Genomic DNA, 25960 nt, shown 5'->3' with positions numbered 1-25960 from the left:
AAAGATGGTTGAGCCAAGGACACTGCCTTGGAAGAACTCCTGCAAAGATGTCCTGGAGCTGAAATGATTGGCCCTCAACAAGCACAACTTTTATGCTGGTTATAACTCCAGACAGTGGAAAGTTTCCACTGATTGCCATTGACCAATTTTACTAGGGCTCCATGATGCCACATTCGGTCAAATGCTGTCCTGATGTCAAGGGCAGTCAGTCTCAGCTGGAACTCGGCTCTTTTGGCCATATTTGGACTCAGGCTACAATGAGGTCTGGAGCCGAATGGCCCTGCATGGATCTAAACTGAGCATTGGTGAGCAGGTTATTGCTGAGTAAGTCCCACTTGCTAGAACTGTTGCCAACACTTTGCTAATGATTGAATATAGGGCAGTAATTGGCCAGATTGGATATGTCCTGCATTTTGTGAACAGGAGATACTCTGACAATCTTCTATTTGTCAGGTAGGTGTCAGTGTTGTAGCTGTACTGGAACAGCTTGGCTCGGGGTGCAGCTAGTTCTGGAGCACAAGTCTTCAGTGCCATAGCCAGGATGTTGTCAAGGCCCAGAGCCTTTGCCTTACCCAGTGCGCTCAGCCATTTCCTGATATTATGTGTTGTGAATCAAATTGGCTGAAGACTCATGATGAAGGATCATCTACTTGGTATCTCTGGCCAAAGATGCTTGAGAATGCCTTTTTTGCATTGATGTAGAAGGCTTCACCATCGTCAACGATTGGGATGATCATGAAGCCTCCTCCACCTATTCGTTGGTTAAATATCCACCACCATTCATGACTGGATGTGACTGCAGAGTTCTGATCTGATCTACTGGTTGCAGTATTGCTCAACTCAGTCTAAAGCATGCTGTTTCCGCTGTTCAGCATGTATGTAGTCGTATGTTGTAGTTTCACTAATTCCTGGTGCTGCTCCTGGTAAACTTCTACAAATCTCAAAGAACTAGGATTGCACAGCTGTGTTGATGGTAATGGCAGAGGGAGTATACTCAATTATAAGTGTCCTGGTTAACATTAATTAAGCTGTACCTTCTTTAGAACAGGCAAGGCCACCAGAACCTCCTCCAATCACCAACAGATCATACTCATATTTTCCTGCAAAATAAAGAAACAACCAAAATGAAAAACGGTTGCGTCGAGGAGATCGTTCAAGCTAGATGCCCGTTATGACAACGGATCATCCAGCATTCAGCAAGCAGGACTGGGTTGACGGTTATCATTCCTTACAAAATGGAGGTGAAGAGAAGGTCAAGCACTCCTCCATAGAGAACAAGGTAAAAATGCCTGAATGAAATAATTGGTACACAATTCACCCAAACAGCTCCAGGCCTTCTCTTAGCGGTAAATACGGAACTGTTTTGGGAAATTCTAAAGAAATCATCACTGCCTGAAGGTGCGAGGAAAACCCAAATTCCAGGTAAGAATTACGATGTGCAGCATCAATGAAGCATTAGGAGTGATATTTTATGACAGAATATCAAGTCACTTATGGACCTACATTTAATTTTTTTTGTAAGTGTGAAATACAACAAAAATGGGCATTTTAAACCAGAATGAGTGACTGTCACTTCTTATGTGGGGCCAGGAGATACAGAATCCATCCTTTGAACAATAACTACCTGTTGGGAGTATGGTGGGCATATAGAAGGGAATCAGGGCAGACAATGGACAACAGCTGGGGAAGGGGGAAAAAGAGTGGGGAAGGAGCGGCAAGCGAGTGGGTGGGGAGGGAGGAGCGGCCAGTGGGTGGTGCGGGGGGGGGGAAGAGGAGCGGCGAGTGGGTGGGGAGGGAGGAGCGGCGAGTGGGTGGGGAGGGAGGAGTGGCCAGTGGGTGGGGTGATGTGGTGGGGGGGAAAAGGAGCGGCAAGTGGGTGGGGAGAGGGGAGCGGCGAGTGGGGGGGGGGAGAGGAGCGGCGAGTGGGGGGGGAGAGGAGCGGCGAGTGGGGGGGGGGAGAGGAGCGGCGAGTGGGGGGGGAGAGGAGCGGCGAGTGGGGGGGGAGAGGAGCGGCGAGTGGGGGGGGAGAGGAGCGGCGAGTGGGGGGGGAGAGGAGCGGCGAGTGGGGGGGGGAGAGGAGCGGCGAGTGGGGGGGGGAGAGGAGCGGCGAGTGGGGGGGGAGAGGAGCGGCGAGTGGGTGGGGGGGAGAGGAGCGGCGAGTGGGTGGGGGGGAGAGGAGCGGCGAGTGGGTGGGGGGGAGAGGAGCGGCGAGTGGGTGGGGGGGAGAGGAGCGGCGAGTGGGTGGGGGGGAGAGGAGCGGCGAGTGGGTGGGGGGGAGAGGAGCGGCGAGTGGGTGGGGGGGGAGAGGAGCGGCGAGTGGGTGGGGGGGGAGAGGAGCGGCGAGTGGGTGGGGGGGAGAGGAGCGGCGAGTGGGTGGGGGGGAGAGGAGCGGCGAGTGGGTGGGGGGGAGAGGAGCGGCGAGTGGGTGGGGGGGAGAGGAGCGGCGAGTGGGTGGGGGGGAGAGGAGCGGCGAGTGGGTGGGGGGGAGAGGAGCGGCGAGTGGGTGGGGGGGAGAGGAGCGGCGAGTGGGTGGGGGGGAGAGGAGCGGCGAGTGGGTGGGGGGGAGAGGAGCGGCGAGTGGGTGGGGGGGAGAGGAGCGGCGAGTGGGTGGGGGGGAGAGGAGCGGCGAGTGGGTGGGGGGGAGAGGAGCGGCGAGTGGGTGGGGGGGGGGGAGAGGAGCGGCGAGTGGGGGGGGGGGAGAGGAGCGGCGAGTGGGTGGGGGGGAGAGGAGCGGCGAGTGGGTGGGGGGGAGAGGAGCGGCGAGTGGGTGGGGGGGAGAGGAGCGGCGAGTGGGTGGGGGGGGAGAGGAGCGGCGAGTGGGTGGGGGGGAGAGGAGCGGCGAGTGGGTGGGGGGGAGAGGAGCGGCGAGTGGGTGGGGGGGAGAGGAGCGGCGAGTGGGTGGGGGGGAGAGGAGCGGCGAGTGGGTGGGGGGGAGAGGAGCGGCGAGTGGGTGGGGGGGAGAGGAGCGGCGAGTGGGTGGGGGGGAGAGGAGCGGCGAGTGGGTGGGGGGGAGAGGAGCGGCGAGTGGGTGGGGGGGAGAGGAGCGGCGAGTGGGTGGGGGGGAGAGGAGCGGCGAGTGGGTGGGGGGGAGAGGAGCGGCGAGTGGGTGGGGGGGAGAGGAGCGGCGAGTGGGTGGGGGGGAGAGGAGCGGCGAGTGGGTGGGGGGGAGAGGAGCGGCGAGTGGGTGGGGGGGAGAGGAGCGGCGAGTGGGTGGGGGGGAGAGGAGCGGCGAGTGGGTGGGGGGGAGAGGAGCGGCGAGTGGGTGGGGGGGAGAGGAGCGGCGAGTGGGTGGGGGGGAGAGGAGCGGCGAGTGGGTGGGGGGGAGAGGAGCGGCGAGTGGGTGGGGGGGAGAGGAGCGGCGAGTGGGTGGGGGGGAGAGGAGCGGCGAGTGGGTGGGGGGGAGAGGAGCGGCGAGTGGGTGGGGGGGAGAGGAGCGGCGAGTGGGTGGGGGGGGAGAGGAGCGGCGAGTGGGTGGGGGGGAGAGGAGCGGCGAGTGGGTGGGGGGGAGAGGAGCGGCGAGTGGGTGGGGGGGAGAGGAGCGGCGAGTGGGTGGGGGGGGAGAGGAGCGGCGAGTGGGTGGGGGGGAGAGGAGCGGCGAGTGGGTGGGGGGGAGAGGAGCGGCGAGTGGGTGGGGGGGAGAGGAGCGGCGAGTGGGTGGGGGGGAGAGGAGCGGCGAGTGGGTGGGGGGGGAGAGGAACGGCGAGTGGGTGGGGGGGAGAGGAGCGGCGAGTGGGTGGGGGGGGAGAGGAGCGGCGAGTGGGTGGGGGGGGGGGAGAGGAGCGGCGAGTGGGTGGGGGGGGGGAGAGGAGCGGCGAGTGGGGGGGGGGGAGAGGAGCGGCGAGTGGGGGGGGGGGGGAGAGGAGCGGCGAGTGGGTGGGGGGGGGGAGAGGAGCGGCGAGTGGGTGGGGGGGGGGGAGAGGAGCGGCGAGTGGGTGGGGGGGGGAGAGGAGCGGCGAGTGGGTGGGGGGGGGAGAGGAGCGGCGAGTGGGTGGGGGGGGGAGAGGAGCGGCGAGTGGGTGGGGGGGGGAGAGGAGCGGCGAGTGGGTGGGGGGGGGGAGAGGAGCGGCGAGTGGGTGGGGGTGGAGCGGCGAGTGGGTGGGGGGGGGAGAGGAGCGGCGAGTGGGTGGGGGGGGGAGAGGAGCGGCGAGTGGGTGGGGGGGGGGGGAGAGGAGCGGCGAGTGGGTGGGGGGAGAGAGGAGCGGCGAGTGGGTGGGGGGAGAGAGGAGCGGCGAGTGGGTGGGGGGAGAGAGGAGCGGCGAGTGGGTGGGGGGGGGAGAGGAGCGGCGAGTGGGTGGGGGGGGAGAGGAGCGGCGAGTGGGTGGGGGGGGGGAGAGGAGCGGCGAGTGGGTGGGGGGTGGAGCGGCGAGTGGGTGGGGGGTGGAGCGGCGAGTGGGTGGGGGGTGGAGCGGCGAGTGGGTGGGGGGTGGAGCGGCGAGTGGGTGGGGGGTGGAGCGGCGAGTGGGTGGGGGGTGGAGCGGCGAGTGGGTGGGGGGTGGAGCGGCGAGTGGGTGGGGGGTGGAGCGGCGAGTGGGTGGGGGGTGGAGCGGCGAGTGGGTGGGGGGTGGAGCGGCGAGTGGGTGGGGGGTGGAGCGGCGAGTGGGTGGGGGGTGGAGCGGCGAGTGGGTGGGGGGTGGAGCGGCGAGTGGGTGGGGGGGAGAGAGGAGCGGCGAGTGGGGGGGGGGGAGAGGAGCGGCGAGTGGGTGGGGGGGGGGAGAGGAACGGCGAGTGGGTGGGGGGGGGGAGCGGCGAGTGGGTGGGGGGGGGTGGAGCGGCGAGTGGGTGGGGGGGGGTGGAGCGGCGAGTGGGTGGGGGGTGGAGCGGCGAGTGGGTGGGGGGGGGGGGGGAAGGGAGTTACAGTTAAGTTGGGTTGTGTTCGGGTGGAGGGGATCCCTGGCCTAGTCCGGCTTTGGCGGCAGTAAATCAGCCTGAGCTGGAGTGAGCAGTTCCTCAACCTCCTGCTGAAGGCGGTGCCTGAAAAACGGGAGGCCCCGGTAAGCGGATAAGGCCACCTGCCTGCCAGCCCCCGGGCCTGGGCCCCGAGCCGCCGCGGATTCTCCGCCTTCCTCCGGCAGCGGCTCCACAGCCTCAGCGCCGCCATCTTGTCAGCCAGGCCCCCGTGTGGGGTGGCTGCTGTGCTGCCTGAGGCGGGTTCCCGCTTTCAATCAAACTCCAATTCTTCATCCAGACACAGACTGAAAATCATACTCAACAGTTCCTAGAAATAAAACAAAATACTAGCGCATCTTCATTTTGAAAAGGTTAATGGTACAGTTTGTGCTGTTGCCCCTTCCTGTGGTAAGTGAGGTGACATCCTCTTTTTAGTTGCCTTCTCTGGCTTACATTTATTTCTCCCTTGGTCCCTGTTAGTTGAACGTATTCCTGCACGTTTAGCTTTTGAAACAAATTTCCCACAAAGTGGCTGGTGTGATGTGATAATGGCGATATCTGCCACCTGATAAATCGCAGAGAGAAGCCGGGCCGAATGGCCTCCTTCTGTGCTGCACCATTCTAGGATTCTGTGGATCCCCTGGCCAACCCTCGAGGATTGTCCTGGAGTCTCCGGGAGCTGAAGATTAATCTCCAGGACAGTGCAGCAAGAATCCCAATAGAAAGGTCAAAACAGCATTATGGCTGCAATGAAAGGCAAGTTATTTTAAACGGCCCAAATATAGAGGGTTTTACTTACCCAGCAGCCCCTTGGTCCGCCGAAAACAAAAGGAAATTAAGTTTAAGCTGAAACTGACCTTCCCAGCTGCTCACTCGCTCGCACTCTCTGCTCCCGAATGAGCTGCTGCAATGTACTTCCAGACACCGTTATTACTGCTGACAAGGGCTATTTGGCCCATCATCCATCCAGACAAACCTTATAGTCCCCCATTGTAGCATCAGTCTATCTTTTTCTTAAATGATTCAGGCATTTTGTCTCCACTAACAAAACTGAAAGTTTATTCCCTGTGCTAATCACTCATTGTTTCAAGAAGAATTTTCTGATATCACTGCCTTTCACTGTTTTGAATCTGTGTCACCTTGTCTTACAATTTAGTCCAAAGTACTCAACTGGATTTATCTTTTCAATGCCATTTACTTTTGTATGTACTTTGAATCACCTCACAGTCCTCTACTTGGAAAGCTGAAATACCCAAGTATCTTGTAAATCCAATCTCTTATAATGATGCAGAATTTGTTGAAAATATAACGATGTGTAAACAATGCACACTAATTAATGTGCAAACTATCCTGCAACTCTCGCAAGGAAGAGACGCCTCCATGAATTATGAATCATCGCAAGTTGGACGATTTGCGCTGCTCCACCATTAGCTTCACAGAAATGGCATCTTGCCATGAACCTCCCAGTGATTTTCATGAAGTTACTGCATTTGCAGATGCACTGCCTGTTAAACTCGCCACAAAAGTTAAATCTAATAACAGGCTGCCAAACAAACTCCCTTGCCCAGTAAGTGAACAGTTAAAAGTGTGGTGTCTCATTCCTGAATTGTTGCAGATTCTTTCTTACTTTTTGTTTGTCTTCTTTGGCTCATTTTATTTCTCGTTCAGTACCTGAGTTGACATTGAATTCACCCATTCTAATCCAGTCCTCGCATTTTCACAATCCATAAATCTCATCGGTTAAGGAGATATACTATGTGTCTTGTCATTAGGGTTACCAACTCTCATTGGGTGTATTCCTGAAGGGTTCATCAGATGACCTCACACCTTGAACCATCCCACCACCCAACACTCCCACTATTAATCCATCTATCAGGTGCACTGCCTTCCCACAGCCAATGGAAAAGGAACAAACTCTTTGTTATCCAATTGGATTAACTGTTGGTGAAGCAACTTTTTCTCCCCATCGCCAATGTTTTTTCAACCAATAAGTGAAAGTATTCAAAGAAACTGAAAAAAAAAAACTTGCATTTATATCGTGCCTTTCACGACCTACAGCTAACGAATTGCTTTTGGAGTGTAGTCAGTGTTGTAATGTAGGAAACACGGCAGCCAATTGGCGCACAGCAAGCTCCCACAAACAGCAATGTGATAATGATGAGATAATCTGTCTTTGTGATATTGATTGAGTGATAAATATTGGCCAGGACACCCTGGGAAAAATTCCCCTGCTCTTCGTCAAAATAGTGCCATGGGATCTTGTACATCTACCTGAGCGGGCAGATGGGGACTAGGTTTAATGTCTGATTCAAAAGATGTATCTCCCACAGTGTAACACTCCCTCAGTACTGCACTGGCGTGTCTGCCTAGATTTTTGTGCTCAAGTCTCTGCAGTAGGACTGGAATTCACAATCTTCTAACTCAGAAGCAAGAGGGCAACCCACTGAGCAACAGGTGATAAACAAATACACAATTTTTAACAGCTGCAACATCTTGCATTTAGAAAGCACCTTTAACAATGTAAAACATCCCCAGATGCTTCACAGGAGTGTTACCAAACAAAATTTGCCACTGATCCACAGAAAGAGATATTAGGACAGATCACCAAAAGCATCGTCAAAGAAGTCGATTTTTAAGGACTATTTTATTAGCTTATTCGGGAGCAGAGAGTGCGAGCGAGTGAGCAGCTGGGAAGGTCAGTTTCAGCTTAAACTTAATTTCCTTTTGTTTTCAGCGCACCAAGGGGCTGCTGGGTAATTAAAACCCCATATATTTGGGCCGTTTCTGAACCCGAGCCACTACACGGGTAGTGTCTCCCACCCGCCCTCCTCCTCCAACCAAAAAAAAAGGACTTGGTGGTGTGTAGATAAGGTAAGGCTTTTTCTACTTTGTTTTTTATCGTGTAATTGGTAAAAACTTTTCATTCCTTTTTCATTTATCTAAGTTCCAGACTAAGTTAAGCTTAAGATTAAAAATGGCAGGAGATCTCAGACCCGTGTTATGCTCCTCCTGCTCAATGTGGGAGCTCAGGGACACGGCTGATGTCCCTGACTCCTTCACGTGCAGGAAGTGTGTCCAGCTGCAGCTCTTGTTAGACCGCATGACGGCTCTGGAGCTGCGGATGGACTCACTTTGGAGCATGCGCGATGCTGAGGAGGTCGTGGATAGCACGTTTAGCGAATTGGTCACACCGCAGATTTGGATTGCTGAGGGAGAAAGGGAATGAGTGACCAAAAGGCAGAGAAAGAGCAGGAAGGCAGTGCAGGTGTCCCCTGCGGTCATCTCCCTCCACAACAGGTATACCGTTTTGGATACTGTTGAGGGAGATGGCTCACCAGGGGAAGGCAGCAGTAGCCAGGTTCATGGCACCGTGGCTGGCTCTGCTGTTCAGAAGGGCGGGAAAAAGAGTGCAAGGGCTACAGTCATAGGGGATTCGATTGTAAGGGGAGTAGATAGGCGGTTCTGTGGTCGAAAACGAGACTCCCGAATGGTATGTTGCCTCCCAGGTGCACGGGTCAGGGATGTCTCAGATCGGCTGCAGAACATTCTGAAGGGGGAGGGTGAACAGCCAGTTGTCGTTGTGCATATAGGCACCAATGATATAGGTAAAAAACGGGATGAGGTCCTACAAGCAGAATTTAGGGAGTTAGGAGCCAAGTTTAAAAAGTAGGACCTCAGAGGTAGTAATCTCAGGATTGCTACCAGTGCCACGTGATAGTCAGAGTAGAAATGAAAGAATAGTCAGAGTAGAAATGAAAGAATAGTCAGGATGAATGCGTGGCTTGAGAGATGGTGCAGGAGGGAGGGGGTTCAGATTTTTGGGACATTGGGACCGGTTCTGGGGGAGGTGGGACTATTACAAATTGGATGGTCTACACCTGGGCCGGACTGGAACCAATGTCCTTGGGGGTGCTTTTGCTAACGCTGTTGGGGAGGGTTTAAACTAATGTGGCAGGGGGATGGGAACCAAATGAGGTCAGTGGACAATAAGGAGGTAGTAACTAAAGCCTGTAAGGAACTAGATAATGAAGTCAGCGTGACTAAGGGAAAGAGTAGGCAGGGAGCAGATGATGAAAGGAAAGGGACTGGTGGTCTGAGGTGCATTTGTTTTAATGCAAGAAGTGTAGTAGGTAAGGCAGATGAACTTAGGGCTTGGATTAGTACCTGGGAGTATGATGTTATTGCTATTACTGAGACTTGGTTGAGGGAAGGGCATGATTGGCAACTAAATATCCCAGGATACCGATGCTTCAGGCGGGATAGAGAGGGAGGTAAAAGGGGTGGAGGAGTTGCATGACTGGTCACAGAGGATATCACAGCTGTGCTGAAGGAAGGCACTATGGAGGACTCGAGCTGTGAGGCAATATGGGCAGAACTGAGAAATAGGAAGGGTGCGGTAACAATGTTGGGGCTGTACTACAGGCCTCCCAACAGCGAGCGTGAGATAGAGGTACAAATATGTAAACAGATTATGGAAAGATGTAGGAGCAACAGGGTGGTGGTGATAGGAGATTTTAATTTTCCCAACATTGACTGGGATTCACTTAGTGTTGGAGGTCTAGATGGAGCAGAATTTGTAAGGAGCATCCAGGAGGGTTTTCTAGAGCAGTATGTAAATAGTCCAACTCGGGAAGGGGCCATACTGGACCTGGTGTTGGGGAATGAGCCCGGCCAGGTGGTTGAAGTTTCAGTAGGGGACTACTTTGGGAATAGTGATCACAATTCCGTAAGTTTTAGAATACTCATGGACAAAGACGAGAGTGGTCCTAAAGGAAGAGTGCCAAATTGGGGGAAGGCCAACTATACCAAAATTCGGCAGGAGCTGGGGAATGTAGATTGGGAGCAGCTGTTTGAAGGTAAATCCACATGTGATATGTGGGAGGCTTTTAAAGAGAGGTTGATTAGCGTGCAGGAGAGACATGTTCCTGTGAAAATGAAGGATAGAAATGGCAAGATTAGGGAACCATGGTGAAATTGTGAGACTAGCTAAGAGGAAAAAGGAAGCATGCATAAGGTCTAGGCGGCTGAAGAAAGACGAAGCTTTGAAAGAATATCGGGATTGTAGGCGCAATCTGAAACGAGGAGTTAAGAGGGCTAAAAGGGGTCATGAAATATCTTTATCAAACAGGGTTAAGGAAAATCCCAAAGCCTTTTATTCATATATAAGGAGCAAGAGGGTAACTAGAGAAAGGATTGGCCCACTCAAGGACAAAGGAGGAAAGTTATGCGTGGAGTCAGAGAAAATGGGTGAGATTCTAAACGAGTACTTTGCATCGGTATTCACCGAGGAGAGAGACATGACTGATGTTGAGGTTAGGGACAGATGTTTGATTACTCTAGGTCAAGTCGGCATAAGGAGTGAGGAAGTGTTGGGTATTCTAAAAGGCATTAAGGTGGACAAGTCCCCAGGTCCGGATGGGATCTATCCCAGGTTACTGTGGGAAGCGAGAGAGGAAATAGCTGGGGCCTTAACAGATATCTTTGCAACATCCTTAAACACGGGTGAGGTCCCGGAGGACTGGAGAATTGCTAATGTTGTCCCCTTGTTTAAGAAGGGTAGCAGGGATAATCCAGGTAATTATCGACCGGTGAGCCTGACGTCAGTGGTAGGGAAGCTGCTGGAGAAGAGACTGAGGGATAGGATCTATTCCCATTTGGAAGAAAATGGGCTTATCAGTGATAGGCAACATGGTTTTGTGCAGGGAAGGTCATGTCTTACCAACTTAATAGAATTCTTTGAGGAAGTGACAAAGTTGATTGATGAGGGAAGGGCTGTAGATGTCATATACATGGACTTCAGTAAGGCGTTTGATAAGGTTCCCCATGGTAGGCTGATGGAGAAAGTGAAGGCGCATGGGGTCCAAGGTGTACTAGCTAGATGGATAAAGAACTGTCTGGGCAACAGGAGACAGAGAGTAGCAGTGGAAGGGAGTTTCTCAAAATGGAGACGTGTGACCAGTGGTGTTCCACAGGGATCCATGCTGGGACCACTGTTGTTTGTGATATACATAAATGATTTGGAGGAAAGTATAGGTGGTCTGATTAGCAAGTTTGCAGACGACACAAAGATTGGTGGAGTAGCAGATAGTGAAGGGGACTGTCAGAGAATACAGCAGAATATAGATAGATTGGAGAGTTGGGCAGAGAAATGGCAGATGGAGTTCATTCTGGGCAAATGCGAGGTGATGCATTTTGGAAGATCCAATTCAAGAGTGAACTATACAGTAAATGGAAAAGTCTTGGGGAAAATTGATGTACAGAGAGATTTGGGTGTTCAGGTCCATTGTTCCCTGAAGGTGGCAACGCAGGTCAATAGAGTGGTCAAGAAGGCATATGGCATGCTTTCCTTCATCGGACGGGATATTGAGTACAAGAGTTGGCAGGTCATGTTACAGTTGTATAGGACTTTCGTTCGGCTACATTTGGAATACTGCGTGCAGTTCTGGTCGCCACATTACCAAAAGGATGTGGATGCTTTGGAGAGGGTGCAGAGGAGGTTCACCAGGATGTTGCCTGGTATGGAGGGCGCTAGCTATGAAGAGAGGTTGAGTAGATTAGGATTATTTTCATTAGAAAGACGGAGGCTGAGGGGGGACCTGATTGAGGTGTACAAAATCATGAGAGGTATAGACAGGGTGGATAGCAAGAAGCTTTTTCCCAGAGTGGGGGATTCAATTACTAGGAGACACGAGTTCAAAGTGAAAGGGGAAAAGTTTAGGGGGGGATATGCCTGGAAAGTTCTTTACGCAGAGGGTGGTGGGTGCTTGGAACGCGTTGCCAGCGGAGGTGGTAGATGCGGGCACGATCGCGTCTTTTAAGATGTATCTAGACAGATACATGAATGGGCAGGAAGTAAAGAGATACAGACCCTTAGAAAATAGGCGACAGGTTTAGATAGAGGATCTGGATCGGTGTAGGCTTGGAGGGCCGAAGGGCCTGTTCCTGTGCTCTAATTTTCTTTGTTCTTTGTACATGGGATGTCAGTGTCGCTGGCTAAGCCAGTATTTATTGCCCATCCCTAATTCCCCTTGAGAAGGTAGTGGTGAGTTCCCTTCTTGAACTGCTGCAGTCCTTGAGGTGTAAGTACACCAACAGTGCTGTTACGAAAGGAGTCCCAGGATTTTGACCCAGTGACAGTGAAGGAACGGTGATATAGTTCCAATTCAGGATGGTGTGTGGCTTGGAGGGGAACTTGCAGGTGATGGTGTTCCCATACATCTGTGACCCTTGTCCTTCTAGGTGGTAGAGGTCATGGGTTTGGAAGGTGCTGTCTAAGGAGCCTTGGTGAGTTGCTGCAGTGCATCTTGTAGCTGGTAGACACTGCTGCCACTGTGCATCGTTGGAGGGAGTGAATGTTGAAGGTGGTGGATGGGGTGCCAATCGTGTGGGCTTCTTTGTCCTGGATGGTGTTGAGCTTCTTGAGTGTTGGAGCTGCACCTGTCAGGCAAGTGGAGAGTATTCCATCACTCTCCTGACTTGTGCCTTGTAGATGGTGGACAGGCTTTGGGGAGACAGGAGGTGAGCTACTCACCTCAGAATTCTTAGCCTCTGACCTGCTCTTGTAACCACTGCATTTATGTGGCTGGCCCAGTTCAGTTTCTGGTCAATGGTACCTCCGAGGATGTTGATAATGGGGGATTCAGCGATGGTAATGCATTGAACATCAAGGGGAGATGGTTAGATTCTCTGTTGTTTGAGATAGTCATTGCCTGGCACTTGTATGGCATGAATATTTGGTGCCACTTATCAGCCCAAGCCAGGATGTTGTCCAGGTCTTGCTGCATCTGGACACGGGCTGTGAATGGTGCTGAACGCGGTGCAATCATCAGCGAACATTCCCACTTCTGACTTTACGATGGAGGGAAGGTCACTGATGAAGTAGCTGATGATGTTTGGGCCTAGGACACTACCCTGAGGAACTGAGTACTGAGAGAGAAAGATTTTAATTTGTCTTGACCCACTAAGTCACGTGAGCAACATGGAAGGGTGTTTTCAACCCCATCGCATGGTTAAGAATTGATGGGATTTATAGTGAGGAGGATAATTAGACTAATTAGATTTATGAAAGATAATTAAAATCTTTTAGATTAATGCTCAAGTTTATCATATTGTGAGACCCTGATCACCTCCAAGCTTTCCAGCAGAGATGCTGAGTTCATGGACTTTGTATAGTGAAAGCGTAAAGCTGGGCTTTCGCATGGTAAAGCAGGCACAGCTTTGTAACCAAACAAGACAACATTAATCATGCGCACGTTATGAAGCTAGACTGTCCACCTGCCTTGGCTACAGGTGATCATTTGAATAAAGGAGGCAGCAATCAATCAGAGTTCTGGATTCAGGACCTACTCCAGCTCAATATAAAGCGTGAAAATGCTGGCAATGTTCAGCAGGTCAGGCAGCACCTGTGGAGAGAGGAATAGCTTTAAGGTTTCAGGTCGATGACCCTTCATCAGAACTGGAAGAAGTTGAAGATTTAACAGCTTATGAGCAAGTACAAAGCCAGAGAAAAGGGGGAAAGGGTTTGGTGCAAGGAAAAGGGGGTAGTAATGGGTGAATAAACAAAAGATGGATCCAGAGGCAGTCTAAATGGCAATAGCAAAACTGTTACCAGCACCTGCTGTCTAAGAAAATGGGAGCGGTGGTTAGGATCTGAAATTGTTGAACTCATTGTTGAGATCGGAATGTTGTAAAACATCTGATTGAAAGCTGAGGTGCTGTTCCTTGAGCTTATGTCGAACTTCATTGGAAGAGTGTAGCAGGCTGAGGACGGAGAGATCAGACTGAGGTGGAGAATTAAAATGGCAAGCAACCAGAAGCTCAGGGTGACACTTGTGGACTGAATGGAAGTGTTCAGCTCTGTGTTTGGTTCCACCCCCCGCCACCCCTCCCCAACAGTGTAGAAGAGACTGCAAGATGAGCAGTGAATACCGTATACTAAATTGAAAGAAGTACAAGTAAATCACTGATTCGTCAGGAAGGAATGTTTGGGGCCCTGGATGGTTCAAAGCAAGGAGGTAAAAGGGCAGGTATTGCATTTCCTGTGCTTGCATGGAAAGGTGCCTTGGGAAGGACAGCGGGTGTTGGGGTTGATTGAGGAATGGACCAGGGTGTTGCAGAGAGAATGACCCCTTTGGAATGCTGAAAGCAGAAGGGAAGATGTGCTTGCTGGTGGCATCAGAAATAGCGGAGGATGATCAGTTGAATATGCAGCATGAAAGATTAACTCAGTTTCTCTCTCCATTGATGCTGCCTGACCTTCTGAGTGCTTCCAGGATTTTCTGGTTTGATTTCAGAATGATAGTGGTTTCGTTAAGTAAGTAGTACTGTGGCTCTTCTTTTTGCATAGCAAGAGCCTGTGCACAGCTGATAGGAAGCATAAACTGAGCAGGTCAGGGAAGAGTTGAGAAAAGGGCAATTATAATAGAAACAGAAAATGCTGGAAATATTCAGCAGAGCAGGCAGCATCAATAGTACCTTGTGTGTATCAGAAGTGTCTCAGAAAGCCTTTGGCGTATACCTGCTGTTGTGAAGGAATACGGCCATAACAAGGTGTTATAAGGTGAAAAGAGTTATTTTCGTATGAATTAGGGATTAAAAAATTAAAAGCAGGGTTCATCTTCCTAAAAGGTTAAAAGAAGTTCATAGGCATGCCTCTGTGGTGAAGGGCTTGCATCTTAGAGCATAGAGGCAGTTTCTGATAAGAGGGATTCACTCCTAAAAATCACAAACCTCATCACGCTGTAAAACATTGATAACACAGTTTGCAAACATTACGTAAGCTGCTACAGTGTAATAGTTGATGCGGACAGCCCTAAACCACAGTCAACTGAAATTTTGACAAAGTGACCAAATACGAGAATCTGAATTATAACCTGGAAACGCAGTTAGGTGACTAAGGAAATTGACCAAGAGAGGCTTCCGGCTTGCTGCTGGCCTAGCCTTAGAAATCAAAAAAGATGGATCTTAACCAGAAATTAACAATTATACAACTTTATTTGGGAAGAAGGGGATGAACCTACTTCCAACGGAGTTAGGCAGAAGGTTAAAAAGCAGGACCTCTAGGGTTGTAATCTCAGGATTACTCCCTGTGCCACGTGCTAGTGAGGGTGGGAATAGGAGGATAAGGCAAATGAATGCGTGGCTGAAGAGCTGGTGTAGGTGAGAGGGCTTCAGCTACTTGGACCATTGGGATCTCTTCTGGTGCAGAGGTGACCTGTACAAGAGGGACGGGTTGCATCTGAACTGGAAGGGGAGCAATATCCTTGTGGGGAGGTTTGCTAGTACTACTCGGGAAGGTTTAAACTAGTCTGGCGGGTGGGGGTGGGACCCAAAGTAGTAGTCTCTTTGATGAGGTAGTTGAGGCAAATGTAGAGGTTAAAGCAAGCAAGTCCAGTCGGCAGGCCGGGCAGGGGCAGGACAGGGGGCGTGGAAGGCCTGGTAGGCTAAACTGCATTTACTTCAATGCAAGAATCCTTACAGGTAAGACAGATGAACTCAGAGCATAGATCGGTACATGGGATTGTGATATTAAAGCTGTTACGGAAACGTGGTTGAGGGATGGGCAGGACTGGCAACTCAATGTTCCGGGGTACCGATGCTTCCGGCATGACAGAGGTGGAGGTAAGAGAGGAGGGGGAGTTGCACTATTGATTAGGGAGGACATCAGGCAGTACTTAGAAAGGATAAGATAAAGGAGAATCCTAAAAAGTTCTATAGGTATATTAAGAGTAAAAGGGTAGCTAGGGAGAGAGTAGGCCCCCTTAAGGATTAGTGTGGTAATCTATGTGTGGAGCCACGGGAAATGGGCGAGGTCTTAAATGATTACTTCTCGTCTGTATTTACCGTGGAGAAGGTCATGGAAGCTTGTGAGTTCAAGGGAGGGAACAGCGATATCCTGGAGCATACCAACATTACAAGGGAGGAGGTGTTGAAAGTTTTGAAGCACATTAAGGTGGATAAATCCCCAGGGCCTGACCAGTTGTATCCTAGGATGCTATGGAAAGCAAGGGAGGAGATTGCTGGGGCCCTGGCAGAGATTTTTGTATCATCGTTAGCCACGGGTGAGGTACCGGAAGACTGGAGGATAGCTAATGTTGTGCCTTTATTTAAGAAGGGCAGCAGGGATAAGCCAGGGAACTACAGGCCAGTGAGCCTTACATCAGTGGTGGGAAAGTTGTTGGAAGGGATTCTGAAGAGACAGGATTTATATGCATTTGGAAAGGCAAGGTCTATTTATTTATTTTATTTATTTAGAGATACAGCACTGAAACAGGCCCTTCGGCCCACCGAGTCTGTGCTGACCAACAACCACCCATTTATACTAATTCTACATTAACCCCATGATCCCTACTGCATCCCACCATTCTCCTACCTACACTAGGGGCAATTTACAATGGCCAATTTACCTATCAACCTGCAAGTCTTTGGCTGTGGGAGGAAAATGGAGCACCCGGCGGAAACCCACGCGGTCACAGGGAGAACTTGCAAACTCCACACAGGCAGTACCCAGAACTGAACCCGGGTCACTGGAGCTGTGAGGCTGCGGTGCTAACCACTGCACCACTGTGCCGCCCCTATTAGGGATAGTCAGCAAGGCTTTGTGCATGGGAAATCACGTCTCACAAATTTGATTGAGTTTTTTGAGGAGGTGATCATGAGGATTGACGAAGGCAGGGCGATGGACGTGGTCTACATGGACTTTAGCAAGGCCTTTGACAAGGTCCCACATGGTAGGCTGGTCCAGAAGGTTTGAACACATGGGATCCAGGGTCAGCTAGCCAATTGGATACAAAATTGGCTTGGTAGGAGGCAGAGGGTGGTAGTGGAGGGTTGTTTTTCAGATTGGAGGCTGGTGACCAGTGGTGTGCCGCAGGGATCGGTGCTGGGCCCTCTGTTGTTTGTCATATATATTAATGACTTGGATGTGAATGTAGGGGGCATGATTAGTAAGTTTGCAGATGACACCAAAATTGGTGGTTTAGTGGACAGTGAAGAAGGTTGTCTAAGGTTACAACGGGATATAGATAAACTGGGAAAGTGGGCAAAGGATTGGCAAATGGAATTTAACGCAAACAAGTGAGAAGTGATGCATTTTGGGAAGTTAAACCAGGGCAAGACATATACAGTGAATGGCAGGGTCCTGGGGAGTGTTGTTGAGCAGAGAGACCTTGGGGTACAAGTACATAGTTCCCTGAAAGTGGCAACACAGGTAGACAGGGTGGTGAAGAAAGCGTATGGCATGCTTGCCTTCATCGGCCGAGGCACTGAGTACAAGAGTTGGGACGTCATGTTACAGTTGTACATAACATTGGTTAGGCCGCACTTAGAGTACTGTGTGCAGTTCTGGTCGCTGCACTACAGGAAAGATGTGATTAAGCTAGAGAGGGTGCAGAAAAGATTCACAAGGATGTTGCCTGGTTTGGAGGGCTTGAGTTATAAAGAGAGATTGGATTGGCTGGGTCTGTTTTCCCTGGAGCGAAGGAGGCTGAGAGGGGACATGATAGAGGTATATAAAATTATGAGAGGCATAGATAGGGTAAATAGCCAGAGTCTGTTTCCCATGGTAGGGGTGACTAAAACTAGAGGGCATAGATTTAAGGCGAGAGGGAGGAGGTTTAAAGGGGATCAAAGGGGTAAATTATTCACACCAAGAATAGTGGGTATCTGGAATGAGCTGCCTGAGGAGGTGGTGGAGGCAGGAACAGTAGCGACATTTAAGAGGCATCTGGACAGGTACTTGAATGAGCAAGGCATAGAGGGATATGGAATTAATGCAGGCAGGTGGGATTAGTATAGATAGGCATTATGGTCGGCATGGACATGATGGGCTGAAGGGCCTGTTTCTATGCTGTATGACTCTATGAAAAGGTAATAACCTTATACATAAAAAACCAGTTATGCAGCTTAGGAACAGTATAAATATTGGAACCCCACAGTGGATCTTTGGATTCATTGGATTCACTCCAGCATTTCTCACAGTAAAGGTTCTGCTACTGTGGTGCGACGATGATAGTTCTCCACCTTAACTGGGATAGAGGTATCGCGCTAAACTCTGTAGCTTTCTACTCAGATTTAAGGTAAATATTGATGGATATCTTAAAAATTTTACAGTAACAATATTTAGACTTAAGACTTGGATTCTCTACTCGAAATAAGATTATACTTTCTTTTCCCAAAACCAGTAACCTTGTGATTGAGTTTTATATAATTTAGAAAATATATCGTCTCACATAGTCTTCCATATTGCAAACTCGAGAACCATCTCCATACACTCTTCAGTGGGGAGGTACGTTATTGAGGAGAGATGCCCAGACCCTTATAATATCCAGGTTATTATAATCAGGCCAAAGCTTGTTAAAAAGGCTATCTTGAGGACGGTAATGTTCTCAGCTGGTTCCTTTCCTTTGTGGAGAGTTAGATCAGTCCTTCAGACCCATTCAAGTGTCTTTAGGATCTGTCTTTCTCAACCTTAAGTGAGACTGATCATCTGGGGAGTACGCCTGATCTGGGATGGTCCCAAAAAGGGGCTAGAATTATAATCCATATCAATGTATGCCACAGTACTGGAGGACATCACCACTATTGTGAACAATGGAACTTCTGCCTCATATTACCTGCTATATCTTTTTGTCATTTTACAGAATACAAGCTTTAATTATTGGAGATGAGTGGTGGGGGGTGGGGGGGGGGGCGGGTAGGTGGGTTTGCTGACTGGAGGGCAAGTGTTTCAGACAGTGGGAAGGGGAGACAGCCATTCCATGACCATATTGAACAACCTCTTGACGTTGGTGGAGGCTTAGGAGCGGACTATGCGCCTGCCACTTTGGCTGAACAAGGTTACATAGGAACAAGAGTAGGCCAGCCAGTCCCTGGAGACCATTCATCAGCTGATTTGTACCTTAACTCTATCCACCTTCATTCTGTAACGGTTAATAACCTTATCGAATAAAAATCTATTAATCTTTCAATTTTGAAATTTACAATTGACTCAGCAGCCTTTTGGAGGGAGACAGTTCCAGATTTCCACTACTTAAGGTTAGGTTGGAGAAGCTGGGGTTGTTCTCAGAGTAAAAGAGATTGAAGGGAGATTTGATAGAGCTGTACAAGATTATGACAGCTTTAGATAAGATAGACGAAGAAAAGCTATTCCCGTTAGCTGATCATACAAGAACCAGGGGACACAGATTGAAGGTTTTGGGCAAGAGATGCAGGAGGAATGTGAGGAAGAACTTGTTAACACAGCAAGTGGTAATGACCTGGAACTCGCTGTCTACGAGGGCGGTGGAAGCAGAGACGATGAATGATTTCAAAAGGAAATTGGATAGGCCCTGGAGGGAAATAAACTTGCATGGCTATGGGGACAGAGCAAGGGAATGGGATTGGCTGGATTGCGCTACAGAGAGCTGGCATGGACTTAATGGGCCAAATGGCCTCCTTCTGTGTAGTAATGACTTCATGTGAAGAAGTGCTTCCTAACATAATCCCTGAATGACCTAGCTCTAATTTTAAGGCTATGCTCCCTTGTTGTGGACTCTACCGCCAGCACGAATAGTTTCTGTCTATCTATCCTATTGAATCCTTTAATCATCTTAAATACCTCAGTTAGATCACCCACTTCATCTTCTATACTCAAAGTACTACAATTTATTTTATTTTTATTTAGAGATACAGCACTGAAACAGGCCCTTTGGCCCACCGAGTCTGTGCCGACCATCAACCACCCATTTATACTAATCCTACACTAATCCCATATTCCTACCCGTCCCTATATTCCCCTACCACCTACTAGGGGCAATTTATAATGGCCAATTTACCTATCAACCTGCAAGTCTTTGGTGGTGGGAGGAAACCGGAGCACCCGGCGAAAACCCACGCAGACACAGGGAGAACTTGCAAACTCCGCACAGGCAGTACCCAGAATTGAACCCGGGTCGCTGGAGCTGTGAGGCTGCGGTGCTAACCACTGTGCCGCCCAGAGATTAGTCTCATAATTTAATCCTTTTCAACCCAGTATCATTCTGGTAAATCTGAATTGTACTCCCTCCAATCCCAGTATATCCTTCCTGAGGTGTGGTGCCCAGGACAGGTTGTATGGCAGAGAGAAATCTTGTTGGGTGGGGGTGAGGGAATGCCACAAAGCAGAGCTTCAAGAGGTTGGAAATGCTGAGCAAAAGGTGCAGCATCTCACCAAGGGTGAAGGAATGATGAAGTGACACCTGAAAGAACAAGAGGGGATTGCCAGGAGGTACTGCCCTCTCCAGTGTTCATATTGTTACAAAAGTGCTTCCATTTATTAAGGTTTTATTTTTTGAGGACTTGTGTTAAAACTGAAAAGATTCCACGGATGTGTTTTTTTAACCAAGTTCACTGAAAGGACACTTGAGATGTTGTTTGAAAACAACCTGTGCTGGAAATCATCTGCTTTAAGCTCAATAAACAACAGAAACCTTGGTGACCTGTGTAAGATGTTTACAGAGAAGCCACATGTCAAGGTTTTGGAGATCAGGAAGTTGACTTTTTGTTTGGGGGTTTGGGTCTTGTTTTCAGTTCAGTTGGAGTGTAAACTGTTTTGAAGACAGTTGGGGTATTGCCTGCCAAGGATAAAGAAACCTTCCAGTTCACCTCTTTCTCTACCTCTTTGAAGAAACCCTGCAAAGATCCAGTGTGGAAGAGCGAAAATCCCTGGTGCTACATCTCTCCTGAGAAGCTGAAAAAAACTGCAAGATTAATTCTCAACGCCGCCTGAAAAGAACTGCTTTAGAAAAGATCCTCGTCATCATACACCCGGATGCCAGATCAAAAGGGACAACTGACTACCTTCCATATCTTTTTTTTCTTCAAGAATTAGCAGGTATTTTGTAACAGAGAGCATTTCTATATTTTTTTCAGTGTGTGTGTGTGGGGGATTTAAAAAGGGAACTTTTATATTTCAATCTGTGTGTTAATGCTTTCTTCGTTACTGGATAAGTTGTGTTTGATAAACTAATAGTTTTGTTGTTTATTAAAGAAACCTGGTTTGTGTATTTTATTCTGGGATAAAGAGTAGAGTTTATGATTGACCGAATTGGTAACTGGGTAAACATTTTGAAATATATATGTTGTGACCTGTGGAGAGGTGGGACTAGAAAAGACAGTGCACTCCTCCCATCTCAGTCGTAACAACATCAAACTGGATAGGCGAAGGAAAGGCGACGAAAAGGGGAAACTTATCCAAATGAAAATAAAGTTAAAAGTAATGACATTTCTTACTTTTCAATTTCCATTTTTCGTTGCATTCTTTGAAAATTATGATAGTTTTGAAAAATGTCTAAGCTCAGATTGTGACTCAGGAAATGGTACATTTCTACCATTTAACTGTAGGCTGAATATTTCTTGACGGGAATTAAGAAATATTAACGTTGGCATTATAGTTTTTGATTTCAATTCATTTCTCCTGTATCCTGCTGCCCCCTTCCCCCAACCAACCTTCTCCAAACATCTGTTTTGTTTGCACAGAACTGCTTGCAGCTGAGAAACCAGGCAAGTCACCTGTGGATGTCTGCCTGACTTTAACACTGCTGCTCAACTGTGCACATTTGCCTCAGGCCAGATGGCTTATTACTATATTTTCAGAACTGACAAAAGTCATCATAATTGTAGTGGATGGATTTAAAGGCCAGGAAGCTAAGGGAGCTCGTGCAGCTGCTGCTTATAAGTCTACCTTACATAACCAGATTCTGACTCTTAAAGAAGAATGGTATTGCCTTCAAATGGCTGCTAAATGAAAGACGACTTGTATTTATATAGCGCTTTCACGATCTCAGGATATCCTAAAGCAGTTTACAGCCAATTAAGTATTTTTTGAAGTGTAGTATTATTAGATATGGTCCACTTATTGTTGTCACCTAAGTTCTCCTTTCACCATTTTAGATACATGAAGAATATAGATCAAAGGCAACCTGGGAATACAAAACTTATGGAGAACTTCCCTTGGACTAACATCCCTACCAGAAACCCAGAATCTCAGTCTTCATTCGTGATATTCACTGAATGAAGCTTCATGATGCCATGAGAAATTCCACCCAAAGCATCTATAAAATCATTGAATTGTTCAGTACAGGAAGAGGCTGTTTGACCCATTGTGCTTTGTTGAAAGAGCTATCCAATTAGTCCTGTTCCCCTGTTCTTTCCCGGAATTTGCTTCCACCACCCTTTCTGGCAGTGCATTCCAGATAGAGTTATGTAGCAGCTTTAAAGTACAGAAACAAAGGGCGTAGAGAACATATAAATAAGGGCATAGAGTACAAAAGCAAGGAAATTATAATAGTTTATAAAACACTGGTGCAGCCTCAAATGGAGTATTGTGTGCATTTCTGGGCACCACACTTTAGGTAGGATATGAAGGCTTTAGAGAGGCTGCAGAAACATTTTACAAGAATGGTTCTAGGGATGTGAGACTTCATTTATGGGGATAGATTGGAGAAGCTGGAGTTGTTTTCCTTAGGGAAGAGTGGTTGAGGAGATTTGATAGAAGTGTTCAAAATCATTAAGGATCTAGGCAGAGTAGATAGAGAAAAACTGTTCCCATTGGCAGAAGGGTTGAGAACCAAAGAATTCAGATTTAAAGTGATTGGCAAAAGAACCAAAGGCGACATGAGGAAAATCCATTTTACACGCGAGTGGTTTTATCTGGAATGCATTGCCTGAAAGGATTGTGGAGGTAGATTCAATCGTGGCTTTCAAAAGGGAGTTAGATAAGCACCTGAAGGGGAAAAAAATTGCAGGGCTACAGAGAAAGGGCAGGGTAATGTTTACCAGCTAAATTGCTCTTGAGCTGGCATGGGTTTGACAAGCTGAAAGGCCTCCTTCTGTGAGGCAACCATTCTGTGATTCTATGATCATCAGCTTGATTCACTCTCATGTTTGAGTCAGAACGTTGTGGGCGCATAATCCAGGCTGACACTTCCGTACAATACTGATGGACTGGCGAGTTGCCAGAAGTGCTGTCCTTCAGATGAGAAGTTAAACTCAGCTCCTATCTGTCTGTTCAGGCGGACGTAAAGCAGGGAATTCTCATGTCCTGGTCAATATTCTTGCCTCATAAAACAAAGATTAACTGGTCATTCATCCTATATCTGTGGGATCTTGCCATGTGCAAATTGGTTGCTGTGTTTGCCTACATAACAGTGACCGGACTTCAAAAGTAATTTGTGTAAACACTTTGAAACATGTGTGAGGTAAATGCAAGTCTTTCCTTTAAATGCAAAGATAAAGATCTTTGTGCAATATTTATGATTAATATAGTTTCCCTTTAAGCTTATTTAGTCTCATGGCATTTCCAATCAATCACAAAGACTTATTTCCTGAATTCAGAAGAGAATGTCAAACAACAAAGAGATACCCAGTCAACCAGAGTTCTGTTTCTATGGCAACACTTACACGGCAGCACAATATCCAACACTGGGTTCCAGAATTTGAGTGAACAAAAGAAAATCTGGTGTGAATAATTGGTTGGTAAGTAATGTTATATTTGAAACTGAATGTTAGGTAAGTTATGTTGATATGCTATTAATAATCAGTCACTGTTTAAAGGATGATTTTCCAAAATGTTTGAGGGAGGGTGGGTTTAGGTTCCTATATCCTGTGTATAGTCCCAACACTTCACACATCTATATCCAATGTAGACCACTGATGGCCTGCTCCTGGGATTTGCCTATAAAACAGCCATTAGTTGATGCATGTGAACAGATATCCTTCTTATCTGTATTTAAGCTCTGTGTCTCGATGTGACATCTTCCCAAAGTAACCAAATTCAGAGACTGAATTTACCCTATAGAAAATCCCACCTAAACAACTTGATACCCATCACTGTCGGGACACAAATGTTGCAGTCATTAGTGAACTTGGACAGTTGTCAGGCAAAGAAAGTCTCACTACTCTATATTAATCAAAGTTAGCTTTAATGATTTAATATGCATACAGTATTAAAACAGTTTGCTAAAATATAAATGCATACAACCTTTAAAACCAAGGATCTCAACATCAACACAGAAGAGTTATCAGTGCATAGCTCACAAAGTTTCTTCTTGCTCTATAAGTCCTTCCTCCAGGTGAAGCTTCTTAAGTGTTCTCTGACTGCAGTAAAGAATCTGCCACAATGTCCTATTTTTATGTGATTTTTGCCAGTTGGGGTGTGAATTAAAGTCGAGAGTTTCCATTTGGGTGTCACTCATCCACAGTTGCATTAATGATGGCTGGGGCACTGAAAACCGTGTGAACCCAGGTGCAGCCTTCCCACTGTTTGAAATCTTCTCCGGCCTCTTGTCCATGTGAAACCACATGCTGTACTTTCATTGTTTTTCCTCAAAGATTTCTGTCTCAGCACTGTTTCCAAGTCAGTTGTTTTGAGAATTAAAGGCCTATTTGTAGCTTCTCAAAGTTTCTGCATATTGCTGCCTTTGCAGTTTAAACTTAATGGCACAGGGGCAAAATTAATCCTTTTCTTTATCACTCAAACAACAAATCCAGTGAAACCACAAGAACACAACTCATCTCGGGGTATTTGTCATTACTTCAATCCTTTACTGTTTCTTTGATTTGTTTCTGCATCTGATTCATGTGTTGTTGTTGCTGCTTTCCCTACCTCATGGATAAGCTCCTCATTCATTTTATAAACAAACAACATTTCTAAGATTCTGTTCCAATTTCCCTGATTGAAGGCAGTTTGAATGCTTCCTGCGTAGGTAGTATCAGCAGCAAGTCTTAGTGCATTTCTTCAATTCTACTTAATAAAAGTCAACATAGAACAGATTATAGAAACTCATAGAATGAAGAGGTAAACATTTGCGTAAGTTATTATTAAACAACTGTGTCCACTAGACAGTGACACAGCACAAGTTCAATGAGTGTATATTCATTCTAGTGATGTTTCTAAACAGAGGGTAAAATGGTGCAAAAATAAACGTATTGAGCAACCAAATGTTCTGTGACAGAACAAACTGTGACACATTTGTTACCTGACTTGCTCAAAAATTCTTTACATCTCAATAAAGACGTCTTGAACCCGAAAATTTTAAAGAAGCTTTGGGATCTGAATCTTAAATATGATTTATATAATTAAAGGAAACTTTGAGCTGACAAAATTACTCTGAGTCTATCCAGTGTGTAATTGTGTCGTACTGACCTGGAGGGTGCCACATTCAATCCATGATTTCTGTTGAGTTGACTGGTCTTGGCCAGGATCATGGTGGGGACAGAACAATCGATTTTTACATGAGAAGGGGAGGGAAAAAATAAATCAGCCAGGCTTTCTGTTCCTGATTATCATGCATGAATACCTGCCGGAAGTGAATATGTGTGGATATTGGGTTTAGCCGTGAGTCCCTCATAGTCAAATTGACTGCCAATGCTTACTGTTTGGGCTTCGACATATAAATGGTCACTTGGGAGATACTAGAGAGTGACTGGGATCCTTGAAACCATAGTCCAGGAGTCAATGTCTTCACAAGGGAACAATCAACGACAATACTGAAGGAATGCAATGTTGGTGATGTCATCTTAATCCTCAAAATGTTATACCAAATCATCCTATTGTTTATTGTGGTTGAGGCGGATGCTAAAGATATCATGACATAATTTGAAGAGCAGGGATTTCTCCCAGTGTCCAGGCCAACATTCATCCCTCGACTACTAAAAAAACACGATTAACTAATCATTCATCTCATTGTTATTTGTGAAATACTGTTGTGTTGAAACAATTGGCAACAATGCTTTCATTTGATATGATTGGTCAGATTTCATGATCATGTTCAGTTGCAGCTTAAGATATTTAAGGTCTAACATCTGTAGCTTGGTTTTCTGAGGATAATTTTTGTTGGGAATGGAGTGGGGGGGGGGAGGGGGGAACGAGAGTGAAATATTAGTTTTTAAAACCTAAAATTTTGAGAAGATGCTGAAGACTGCCACACAGAGACGACAAAAGACAATTCGATGAAGGCAAAGCCAGTACATCTGAACTGACCGATTTGTTCAACATACCAGATGATGTTTCTGTCCATTGTATTATATCGTTTCTAATTAAAAATCACAACTAAAT

General features: G+C 47.9%; 2 protein-coding genes across 6 annotated transcripts in view; one reads left to right on the top strand and one right to left on the bottom strand.

Annotated features, from left to right (window-relative positions):
- txnrd2.2 (thioredoxin reductase 2, tandem duplicate 2) overlaps window positions 1–5134 on the bottom strand; it is a 76072-nt gene extending 70938 nt beyond the window's left edge. The window contains exons 1-2 of the mRNA XM_068054667.1: window positions 5014–5134; window positions 1035–1100 (exon numbers count right to left, since the gene is read on the bottom strand). Of these exons, the coding sequence (XP_067910768.1) occupies window positions 1035–1100; window positions 5014–5098 (151 nt within the window). The 5' untranslated portion in view covers window positions 5099–5134. The remainder of the gene's footprint in view (window positions 1–1034; window positions 1101–5013) is intronic.
- The window catches only part of LOC137382571 (catechol O-methyltransferase-like), a 47728-nt gene continuing 26648 nt past the window's right edge, over window positions 4881–25960 (top strand). The window contains exons 1-5 of one of the 5 annotated variants that reach the window (XM_068054671.1): window positions 4881–5295; window positions 7218–7341; window positions 7622–7758; window positions 20531–20737; window positions 23239–23379. The gene's annotated coding sequence lies outside the window, so the exon portion shown is untranslated. Of the gene's footprint in view, window positions 5296–5745; window positions 7342–7621; window positions 7759–20530; window positions 20738–23238; window positions 23380–25960 lie in introns of those variants that run through there. The other 4 variants (XM_068054672.1, XM_068054669.1, XM_068054670.1 and 1 more) reach the window with 4 other exon arrangements.

This window comes from Heterodontus francisci, chromosome 23 (genome assembly GCF_036365525.1).
Source record: "Heterodontus francisci isolate sHetFra1 chromosome 23, sHetFra1.hap1, whole genome shotgun sequence".
Lineage (NCBI taxonomy): Eukaryota > Metazoa > Chordata > Chondrichthyes > Heterodontiformes > Heterodontidae > Heterodontus > Heterodontus francisci.
Note: the sequence above shows the minus strand (reverse complement) of the source record. Positions and strands in the feature narration are given on the sequence as shown.